Source organism: Suricata suricatta, chromosome 9, assembly GCF_006229205.1.
Source record: "Suricata suricatta isolate VVHF042 chromosome 9, meerkat_22Aug2017_6uvM2_HiC, whole genome shotgun sequence".
In the NCBI taxonomy this organism is placed as follows: domain Eukaryota; kingdom Metazoa; phylum Chordata; class Mammalia; order Carnivora; family Herpestidae; genus Suricata; species Suricata suricatta.
In genome coordinates, this window is record NC_043708.1 from 81,502,006 (window position 1) to 81,514,200 (window position 12,195).

Here is a 12,195-nt window from a genome sequence, read left to right on the forward strand (position 1 = left end):
TAGACTCTTACTAACACCATATACAACAGTTAATTCACAATGGATCAGGGACCTAAATGTGAGGCCTAATACAATAAAACTCTTAAAACAAAACATAGGACCAAACCTTTATGGCATTGCATTTGGCAATGATTTCTTACTTATGACGCCAAAGGCACAAGTAATAGAATTAAAAATAGAGAAATTTTGCAGGGTCCTTGAGTGGACTGACTCTTGATTTCAGCTGAGGTCATGATCCCAGGGTTGTTGGATTGAGCCCCACGTCAGTGGAGTTTGCTTGACTCTCTCTCTCACTTTCTCTCTCTCTCTCTGCCCCTTCCCTGCTTGCGCTGCCTGTCTCTGTCTCTCTCTCTGTATCTCACAGCAAGTAAATAAACACATAAAACAATAGAGAAATTGGAGGCTTGCTCAGCTTAAGTGCTTGACTCTTGGTTTTGGCTCAGGTCATGATCTCATGGCTTTTGAGTTTGAGCTTCACATCAGGCTTTGTGGATGGTCCACAAACACATGAAAAGATGCTCAACATCACTATTATACCTGTTAGGATGGCTATTATCAGAAACAGAAAATAAAAGTGTTGGCAAGGATGCAGAGGAATTGAAACCCTTGTGCACTGTTGGCAAGAATGTAAAATGGTATAACCACTGTAGAAAATAGTATGGTAGTTCCTCAAAAAGTTAAAAATAGAATTATCATATGAGTTAGCACTGCAACTTCCAGGTAAATATCCAAAAGAATTGAATGCAAGGTCTTGGAGAGAGAGTTGTACAGGCAGTCATGTTCTTAGCATTATTCACAAAAGCTCAAATGAGAGAACAACTCAAGTGTCCATTCAAGAATGAATGGATAAGCAAAAATGTACTATATACATATAAGAGCTTATTATTCAGTCTGGAAAAGGAAGGAAATTGAAATATTCTACAACACTGCTGAACCTTGAGGACATTACGCCACTCAAAAAAGACAGATACTATATGATTCTACTTACATGAGTACTCAAAGGCAGTCAAAATCATAGAAACAGAAAATATAGTGGTAGTTGCCAGGGATGGAGTTGGAGCGAGAATAGGGAAAGGTATAGAGAGAGGGGTGCCTGGGTAGCTCAGTTGGTTAAACGTCTAACTTCAGTCCAGGCCATGATCTCATGGTTTGTGAGTTTGAGCCCTGCATCAGGCTGTCTGCTGTCAATGCAGCGCCCAGTTCAGATCCTCTGTCTCCCTCTCTCTGCCCCTCCCCTGCACACACACTGTGCTCGCGCTGGCTCTCGCTCTCTCTCAAAAATAAACGTTAAAAAAATAATGACCTGACCTGACCTGAGCCGAAGCTGGACTCAACTGACTCAGTTTTACAAAATGAAGAAAGTTACAAGGATGGCTGGCTGTGTTGTATAATCACAATGTGATGATTATACAACAGTGTGGATGTATTTAATGCCACTGAACTGTACACTTAAATGTGGTTAAGATGGTAAATTCTATGTGTATTTTACTACAGTTGGGAAAAAAAAACATAAACTGGTAGGTAAAGCAAATTGAACCCTTTGTGTTTTGTTTTTTTTAAATTTCTGCATTATGGACCTTTTAGTCAGCAAGCATCTAATAGTAAGAAAAAAAACTATACTTCTTTAGCTTTGGATTCCTATAGCTTGATCCAGATATTTTATGCAACACATCTATAGAATCCTTTCTTTGTAGTTCATTTTCTTTATAAATTTCTATGGTCTACGTACATTAGTTTACACAGACCCCAGAGAAAAACATTCCAAACAGATTTGGAAGTTACTTGGTATATCAGGTAGGATACCTTTAGCTGACTCAGTTAAATGTAATATCTTGCTTTACAAGTCAGGGGACGCAAGTATCAGAGTGGATTGTGTTTTTTCTATTGCTCTACTTTGCCATCCTTAAGATCTCCTTCATCCAAAGGTATGGTTCCTCATGGTCATGTAATGGCTTTCAACAACTAAGCTATGTGTTTCCCTGTTCACATCTGATAGGATCGAGACAGACAGCTGTGGATGAGAGTCTGTTAGGAAGGAGGAAGGTCTGAATGTCACAGAAATGGCAAACTTTAGGATGAGATAGAATAATAGCAATGTGCTGTGCAAGTAATCCATAGTTTTTACCAATAATTTAATCTTGGCTTTCAAACCAACTTTTAGAGGAAGCTGAAAATCAATTGCATTCTTTTGCAATCTGGGGCATCTGATGGCTCAGTCGGTTAAGTGTCCGACTCTTGATCTCATTTCAGGTCTTGATCTCAGGGTAGTGAGTTCAGGTCCTGTGTTGGGACATACTGGACGTGGAGGCTACTTAAAAAAAAAATATTTGGTTGCAATCTATCTGTTGAGATCATATTCCTATAATTAGATAGATGAAACCAAAGCTACAGGAGAGTCCTGGAGGTCTACTTATGTTTATATGTTGGTTTTCTCTGAATTTCCTACAGAGCTATGGAAGTAGCAAGATGGCATTTCTGGGTGTAGACCGAGAGCTATTGAACATTGTACATCTAGTGATATATTTGCCACTAAGACACCACATTTCCCTTCCATAGGCAGTATTACTTTAAAATACGAGTTTTTGGAACAAAGTTTGACTATGATCCATCTTTTACACAGAACAGGAACTCTTAGAGCACACTTTGTCTTATTTCTTATGCTCCAGTAAAAGAATGTCAAGGGCAACCCCCAGGGCTGAACTGTACCTATGTAGGCACAGCCCAAGCACACATAGTACTACTGCTCTATTTGTCTCCCAGGAATGGTTCTTAGTTGTTTTATCCCCTCTTCAGATCAGTGAGGTTATAATGTCCTATGTGAAAGGTGCAACCCACATTACGGTGGTCCAGGGTATGGTAGGTAGGGGAGAGGTCTATAAGCTTCCTATTGATGTTCTAATTGTCTTCTTAAAAGATTTCAGTTTTTAATTTTTATTATTTCTTTTTTAAATGTTTTATTTACTTTTGAGAGAGACAGTATGAGCGGAAAAGGGGCACAAAGAGAGAGGGACAGAGGATCCAAAGCAGGCTCTGCACTTACAGCAGGGAGCACCATGTGGGGCTTGAACTCATGAATTGTGAGATCATGACCTGACCTGACCTGAGCCAAAGCTGGACTCAACTGACTGAGCCACCCTGGCCCCGCAGTGATTTCATAATGAATGATGTGGGAAATAAGTTGTCTGCATGAAGCTATTTTATTTGGATGATGAGGTGTATTGGTAAAGTGGAATTAGGGAAGGTGGCCAAGGAGAAATGAGCAGCATATTTGCAATAGCTAAAAGATGGAAACAACCCAAATGTTCATTAATAGATGAAAGGGTACACAAAATACATTGTATATATACAGCAGAACATTATTTGGCCTCAAAAAAAGGGGATTCTGCCACATGCTACTTGGATGAATCTACTTGTGCTAAAAAAAAAAGTCATACAAAAGGATACATATTGTTTCATTCTTAAGTGAGATTCCTAGAGTAGATGAAGTCATAGAGAAAAAGTTGTCAGGCTAAGGATAGGAGGAAGTGGGAAGTTACTGTTTAATAGATCAGTTTCACGAGGAAGATGAAAAAATTCTGGAGTGGATAGTGGTGATGGTCACACAACAATGTGAATGTACTTTAACTGTACATTGTAAAAGGGTCAAAATAGTAAATTTTATGTATATTTTACCAAAGTCTGTGTTTTTTATTAAAAATTTTTAATGATTTTTATTTATTTTAGAACGACAGATCATGAGCAGAGGAGGGGTAAAGAGAGAGGGACACACAGAATTGGAAACAGGCTCCAGGCTCTGAGCTCTCAGCACATAGCCCAATGCGGGGCTCAAACCCATGAACTGCAAGATCATGACCTGAGCTGAAGTCGGACGCTTAGCTGACTGAGCCACCCAGGTGCCCTCTTTTTTTAAAAAAAAAATAAAAAAGAATCAGGGGCACAAGGGTGGCTCAGTCGGTTAAGTATGATGACTTCAGCTCAAGTCATTATCTCATGATTCTTAGGTTCAAGCCCTGCATCAGGCTCTGTGCTGACAGCTCAGAGCCTGAATCTACTTCAGATTCTGTATTTCTCTCTCTTTCTGCCCCTCCCCTGCTTACCCTCTGTCTCTCTCTCTCACACACAAAAATAAACATTAAAATAAATAAATAAAGGAGAATCAATGATTAAGAAGTAAAGATTTGACTAAGATCATTCATTTGATCTTTCATTAAGCAAATATTTGAGCAAGTGCTGTATGCCAGGTACTAATTTAGGTCCATGATACAGTGATGTATAAATCAGAGAAGGTCTTTGCTTTCATAGAATTTAGGGTCTCATAAGGGAGTCAGACTGTATTGAAAAAGAAAGAAATAAAATTTATGGCTTTGGCAAGTTCTGTGAAGGAAATGACTAAGGTGAGATGAGAAAGTGGTAGGGAATGTCACTGCATATCAAGGCGCTGTGAGTGAAAGCCTCTCTGAGCCTAGAATGTGCCAGCCATGGAAAGAACAGAAGAGAGCTCTAGGCACAGAGAACAACTAGGGTACATGAGTACTTGTTATGTTTAGAGGGAAAAGCAGCTGTACCAAGAAAGAAGTGAGTGGTGTGAAAGGAGGGCAAAGAGGTAATGGTAGGGAGGTGACATTTATTGAGCTCCTACTGTGTGCCCAGCACTGTTTAAAATGTCTTTTAAGTTTATTTATTACAAGAAGTGGGAGAGTGGCAGAGAGAGAATCCTAAGCAAGTTCTATGCTGTCAGCAAAGAGCCTGACATGGGGCTTGAACTCACGAACAGTGAGAACACAAGCTGAGTTAAAATTAGTTAAGCTAAAAAATGCTTAACTAACTGAGCCACCCAGGTATCCCGCCGTATTGCTTTGACATCCATGTCGGGAGCTCAGAGGAGAGGTCAAAGCTGCACATTTGGGAATCATGAGCAGTAGAAAGCACTTAAAGCCATGGAACTGGATTAAAGCCATGGACAGCTCAGGATTAGGGGAGTCCAAATCACAGGACCAAGAATAGGGAAATAAAAGAGAGATGAGAAGAAGGGCGCCTGGGTGGCACAGTCAATTAAGTGTCCCGGGTCTTGATCTCAGGGTCATGAGTTCAGGCCCTGTGTTGGGCTCTGCACTGGGTATGAAACCTACTTAATTAAAGAGAGAGAGAGAGGGAGAGAGATGGATAAGAAGAGAAAATAGAATAATGTTAACAAAATAACTTGGTCATTTGCTCATTTGACCATTTGTTACCTTGGGGTAAATGTGTTTGCTGGTTCAGGGCCAGAACTGCCTGACCGGAATATAAGTCAGTTAAGAAATACTACTATTGCTGCATTTTTTTTTAAAGGTCTTATCAGGTAATCTCTGCATTTACCTCTCTGCTGATGTGTTACTCTGTTCAGACTGCTGTAATAGAATACCATAGACCAGGTGGCTTAAACAGACATTCTCAACATTTCTGGAGACGTGAAGTCTGAGAACAGGAGGCCAGCATGGTCAGGTTCTTTGGCAAGTGTCCTAATTCACCCAGAAGGGCCCCGCTTGTTCTGGCCCTATCCTCACATGGGGAGGGAGATGGAGACAGAGAGATTTCCTGTCTCCTCTTTTTATAAGGGCATTAATTCCATCACAAGGGCCCCACCCTGTGACTTGATCTAACCCTAATTACCTCCCAAAGGCCCTGCCTCCTAATAGCAATCACATTGAGGATTGAGGGTTCCAACCTAGGAATTTTGGTGGGGATTGAGGGGATAGAAACATTCAGTCCTTGGCAGCTAGGTTTTAAGAATTAATAGTTTAGGGGCGCCTGGGTGGCTCAGTCGGTTAAGCATCCGACTTCGGCTCAGGCCATGATCTTGCAGTTTGTGGGTTCAAGCCCTGTGTCAGGCTGCTAACAGCTAGCTCAGAGCCTGGAGCTTGCTTTGGATTCTGTGTCTCCCTCTCTCTCTGACCCTCCCCTGCTCACGCTGTCTTTCTCTCTCTCTCAAAATAAATTTAAAAACTATTTAAAAAAAAAAAAAAGGAAACAACAGTTCAGGCTTCTGTAAATACCTTGGCAGAAAGGGGTGCCTTTTTTTTTTTATGTTTATTTATTCTTGAGAGCAGGGAGGAGAGCACTAGCACGAGAGAGGCAAAGGAAGAGGGGGAGAGAGGATCTGAAAAGGGTTTGGGCTGCTGTGGGCTTGCGCTGACAGCAGTGAGCCGGATGTCAGGCTCAAGCTCACAAACCATGAGATCATACCCAGAACCAAAACTGGATGCTCAACTGACTGAGCCACCCAGGTGCCCTGAAAGGGATGTGTTTGTAACAAGTACGTGATTTAAAAATTCTGGCTGGCTCATTCAGTAGAGCATGCAGCTCTTGATCTCGGGATTATGAGTTGGAACCCCACATTGGGCATGGAGATTACTTTAAAAAAATGAAAATAGGGCACCTGGGTGGCTCAGTTGGTTAAGCCTCCAACTTCAGCTCAGGTCAGATCTCACGTTCGTGGGTTCGAGCCCCACGTCAGGCTCTGTGCTGACACCTAGCTCAGAGCCTGGAGCCTGCTTCTGGTTCTATGTCTCCTTCTCTCTCTGCCCCTCCCCCTCTCATACTCTGTCTCTCTCTGTATCAAAAAATAAATTAAAAACATTTAAAAAAATGAAAATAAATGGTTGTTTTAAAAAGAACCCAAAAGAATATTTTAAGAAATTCAAAAACATTTTTGTTACATAGCATAACTATGTATGGTTTATATATAAATTTCTATTCTGAAATCATCCTGAAGATTGCTTAGTAGATAACATATTTGGTGTATTTTAGAAACTTGACAGTGTGTACAGGGGTGTATGTGTGTTTCTGTGTGTTCACTTTGGGAAATATATTAAACAGATATTCCTTTAGCAATACTAATAATCTTTGTGTCCTTTCTTTTGGAATCAAAACCTCTGTGGTGTGCCTGTGTTGCTCAGTCGGTTGGGTGGCCAACTTTGGCTTAATTCATGATCTCATTGTTCACGAGTTCGAGCCCCATGTTGGGCTCTGTGCCCTGGATTCTACTTCAGATTCTGTGTCTCCCTGTCTCTCTCCCCCTCCCCCACTTACACTCTGTCTCTCTCTCTCTCAAAAAAAATAAATAAGTAAATAAACATTAAAAACAATTTTTTAATTAAGAAAACCAGAAACCTCCTCTAAGCATATAAATTCTCGAATTTGGGGGCACCTGAGTGGCTCAGTCAGTTAAGCGTCCGACTTCAGCTCAGGTTACAATCTCACGATTTGTGGATTCAAGTCCCACGTAGGGCTTGGTGCTAACAACTCAGAGCCTGGAGCCTGCTTCTGATGCCATCTCTCCCTCTCTCTCTGTCCCTCCCCTGCTTGCAGTCAGCCCCCCTTCTCTCAAAAATAAACATTAAAAAATTTTTTTTTAATTCTCAAAGTTGGTTATGAGATAGTTAATCAACTAACCAAATTAAAGAGAACACACATCAGAGAAAGTTTCTCCCACTCTAGAATTGTTTTAAAGGTTATTTATTTCAGTTATGTCCATACCCAATGTGGGGCTTGAACTAATAATCCTGAGATCAAGAGTCACATGCTTTCCTGACTGAGCCAGCCAGGCACCCCCCCGCCACCCCACTAGAATTCTAATAAGCACCTTACAACGAGTAAGTTAGATTTTTCTAAAATTTTTACTTTAATGTTTAGTGAACTTACCCCTCTTTTGTCAGCTGTAGGGGTTAGGGGGTGTAGGAGGGGTGATGTTTAAATTTGTAGATATTCATCCATGTTCTCATGCCTTTGTACCTAGTGTGAATTCTGCCTACAATGCCACCTGTCATCAAATTTGTCTGTTTTTTAGGACTGTGTTCAAATGTTACTGAACCAGAAAGGCATATGTACCATACTCTTTGTTCCTCAGCATTTCATATGTATGAAACACTGCAAATGGTGGCGTGAGTGGTGTATGTTGCTCTCCTCTGCTAGATCATGAGCTGTTGAGGACAAGATCTAAATCTGTATCTTAATAACTAGAGCAGTGGATTTTGGCTTTTTAGTGTTCACAGCACCCTACCAAAACCAAAAAATTTCAGTGGTGTACTCTAAGTGAATCTAAGCCTCAAAACCACACTGTGTTCAGCTATAATTATAAGGCAGTCAACTCCTCGTTATGATGATTTTTCATAGTGCCAGTAAAATCATCCAGAGTTCAGCAACATGAATTCTCTCTTACATATCCTAGTTTCCAGAAAACGTACTTCTTATTAACAGGAGAGAAACATGGTAAGGCCAGAAGACCATCAAATTCTTAGCATTTTTATTTGAAACTGAAGTTCTTTATTTTCAAGACTCCACTGTGGAAGACATTTACATGAAATTTGGCACAAATTTTCCTAAGTGGCCATTTCCCCAGAGCACTGCTTTGTGTAGTCCGCTCCTTTGCCTGCGTGGCACCTAAGGCTGGCTTGCTGTGAGCAGCGCACCGTAGACTTGATGGGTTTTGTGAGATGACCTCGTGTATAGAACCACTTATGGGCTTGGTTTTTTTTTTTAATGTTTATTTATTTTTGAGAGAGAGAGACAGAGCATGTGCAGGGGAGGGGCAGAGAGAGAGGGAGACACAGAATCTGAAGCAGGCTCCAGCCTCTGAGCTGTCATCACAGAGCCCAAGGTGGGGCTTGAACCCACAGACTGTGATATCATGACCTGAGCCGACACTCAACTGACTGAGCCACCCAGGCCCCTCCATCGGTTGTTTGGTTTTTTTTTGTTTGTTTGTTTGTTTGTTTGTTTTTTAACATTCTAAGGTAAGATAAAGGACATTCAATTGTTTCTTTTTATTATTAAGTTTTCTGATTTGCCTGAAGAAAGACCATATTTTGTCAAGGCTAGGATGCCATCAACTATGCAATGGATTTCAATTTATTTCATAAATGTTACAGTGTCTTTAAAAGCTCTAGAAGTAATGTCTGCTCCTCTTAAAAAATGATTAGTTCATTGTCAGATTTCTGTCTAGTGTCCTTGACATATTTACTGCCTTGAGAAGGGGCAAAAACACTACTGAATTTCCAGTAATTTCTTGTTTTTCCCTACCAGTTGCTTTTCGACTATATGATTTGGATAAAGATGACAAGATTTCCCGTGACGAGCTATTACAGGTAGGTGGGAGAGCTGTTGGGGCCTCTGCTTATCTTTTTGGGCAGGAATTGTTCTTTATTTCAGTAAGCATTTATTTGGTACCTGCTGGTGCATAACCCTGTCCTAAATATAAGGCAGAGCCAGATGACCTGGGGAAACTTGAAATGGCTCGTTGAGTTCTCAAAGACAGATGTCTCTGCTATTTAAAAGCCAGCTACATGTCTGTTAGGTGCTGACCAGCAGAGCTAAACTATGCGAGATGGTCTAAGTCAGATAGTTCAATTATTGCCACATCAGCTTATTGACATCCAGGTAATTCTGGTGACACTTAGGTAAATGCTGCTGTCTCATCTGTTTTGGCCTTGACGTAAGAGTCAAGGAATTGCTGCTGGGCCGGTGTACACTCACCCACCTGCTCGCTGTCCTTTGCTGCTCCCAAGGACGATTCCCTGTCTTTGCACTAGCAGTGATTAGCATTTCATCCTCTTAGTATTGCCCTCCTCTTCCCCTCCCCGCTTCCTTAAATACACATTTAGAGGGGAGAGAGCTCTTCTTTTTTCTTTTCCTTAATACTTATGAGTCTGGAGGACCCTAGGAGGCTAACACATTCAGGAATTTCCAGGAGGAGATTTCTCTATTTCTAGATAGACCTAAAAAGTAAAATGGTTTCCATTCACCCTGAAGTAAATCTGAACTCATTCAGTATCTTGAGAAGTGTTCTATGCTGAAGATTACTCAGGCCAGATTAAGGACCAACCCAAGGTATTTATATATTTCTATGTCTGAACACAAAATTCCAACAGTCTGCAGGTCAGTGTTAATGTTCTGCAATTTGAGTTGGGGATATCTTTCTTCAATAGAAGACTTATTTAAAATTGCTATATATGGGCTTCTGAGTTCTGAGGAGAAAAGGCAGAGACATTCACTCTATAGTTGAATGTTTTCATCCCGTGGCACAGATCTGGCTGCCAGAAAGATTTTTTGAAGTGGTGGGTTGATTTATTTTCTATTAGAATTTTTAAAAAGCCAGAGGCAGGGAATGGCGAGATCATATAGCAGAATACCAGTTGGTGCCACCCGAGTGTTCCTCGGGCCCAAAATGACTTGGGGACAAATGTGTTCATGAGCTATCAAGATGACAGAGAACTAGTTTTACCCTAGCAGGAAGAGGATATGAACATGTTGCCAAAGTGAGAAGAAAACAAATTTCACCTTCCTAGACACTTCCATGTCTAAAATATTTGGTGATATGCAGCTTTTAACTATTTGGTGGACGTTTAAAAGTTTGTGGTGAGTTTATCCTAAGGGAAGGCTGAATGGTTGTTTTCCTAGTGTGACTTTTATAAAAAGTCCTGGCTAAACTTTTGGCGATGACAGATGTTTATTATCTTGGTTGTGGTGATGGTTTTATGTGTGTCTGCATACGTCAGAACTTAACAGACTGCATGTTTTAAATATGTATAGCTTATTGTATACCAATTATACTGCAATAAAGATAGTTGCTCTGCTCATTTTATGAGGCTAGTTTAACTTTTATGTGAAAACCTTACAGAGACTGCATAAGAAAAGAAAATTGCAGCGGCGCTTGAGTGGCTCAGTCAGTTAATTATCCGACTCTTGATTTCAGCTCAGGTCATGATCGTAGTTTGGGAGTTTAAGCCCCATGTCAGGCACTATGCTGACAGGGTGGAGGCTGTTTGGGATTCTCTCTCTCCCCCTCTCTCTGCCCTTCCCCCCACTCATACACACACTCTCTCAAATAAACTTATAAAAAAGAAAAGGAAATTATAGCACAGTCTTTTTCATTCACATATTTATAAAAACCCTAAATAAAATACTGACAGATTGAATCTAGGAGGGTATAAGAAGGATACTGGATTCTGGCCAAGGTGGGTTTATATCAGGAATTCAAAGTTAGTTTAAAATTAGGAAATTGCAAGGGATGCCTGGGTGGCCCAATTGGTTAAACATCTGACTTCGGCTCAGGTTATCACGATCTCTCAGTTTGTGAGTTCGGTCCCCACATCAGGCTTTGTGCTAACAACTCACAGCCAGGAGCCTGCTTCAGATTCTGTCTATCTGTCTATCTTTCTCTCTTTCTTTCTGCCCCTTCCCTGCTTGCACGCTGTCTCTCAAAAAAAAAAAACATTTTAAAAAGTTTTAAATTAGAAAATCAATATACTTTGCCATATAAATAAATTAAAGAAGAAAAAATGTTTTTTTCCACAGAATGAAAGCATTTGATAAAATTCAACATCGATTCATTTATTTATTATTATTTTTTTTTTTTAAGTTTGTTTGAGAGAGAGGGAGACAGAGCACCAGCGAGGGTGGGGCAGAGAGAGAGAGGGAGGCACAGAATCCGAAGCAGGCTGCAGCCTTGAGTTGTCAGTACAGAGCCCAACGTGGAATTGAAGCTCATGAATTGTGAGATCATGACCTGAGCTGAAGTTGGATGCTTAACTACTTGAGCCACCCAGGCGCCCCTAAATCCTTTTTTTTTTTTAATTTTAAAATTTATTTATTTATTTTGAAAGAAAGAAGGCACACATGCGTAGGATGGAGAGAGAGAAGGAAAGAGAGAATTCTAAGCAGGCTCCATTCTGTCAGCACAGAGCCCAGTGCAGGACTTGATCTCACAAAAAATGAGATCATGACCTGAGGAGTCAGACACTTAACCGACCTGAGATACCCAGGCACCCTTTTTTTTTTTTTTTTTAATTTGGAGAGAGAGAGTGCAAGCTGGGAAGAAGGGCAGAGGGAAAGACAAGAGAATCCCAAGCAGGCTTCACTGTCAGTGTGGAGTCCAATGCAGGGCTCAGTCCCACGACCCTGGGATCATGATCTGAGCCTAAATCAAGTGTTGAAATTGAGAGTCAGACACTCAACTGTCTGAGCCAGTCAGGCACCTCCATTCCTGTTTTTTTGTTTGTTTGTTTGTTTGTTTTAAGTCTTAGAAAGTTCTCCCCATCAGCAGCACATATAATAAAATTGAAACATGACAGAGAAGATTAGCATGGCTCCTGTGCAAGGATGACACGCATATTTGTGAAGCTTTACATCTTAAAAAAAAGACTTATAAAAACAAATAGA

The 12,195-nt window shown here is 40.7% G+C and overlaps 1 protein-coding gene and 1 non-coding gene across 2 annotated transcripts in view; both read left to right on the forward strand.

The window, feature by feature from the left end:
• CHP1 (calcineurin like EF-hand protein 1) overlaps positions 1-12,195 on the forward strand; it is a gene marked incomplete at its 5' end in the record, with an annotated part of 40,812 nt that overhangs the window by 24,593 nt on the left and 4,024 nt on the right. The window contains one exon of the mRNA XM_029952229.1: positions 9,061-9,122. Coding sequence (XP_029808089.1) covers positions 9,061-9,122 — 62 coding nt within the window. The remainder of the gene's footprint in view (positions 1-9,060; positions 9,123-12,195) is intronic.
• On the forward strand, positions 12,063-12,170 carry LOC115303101. The gene has a single exon (XR_003913816.1). It is a non-coding gene; the product is annotated as a U6 spliceosomal RNA (small nuclear RNA).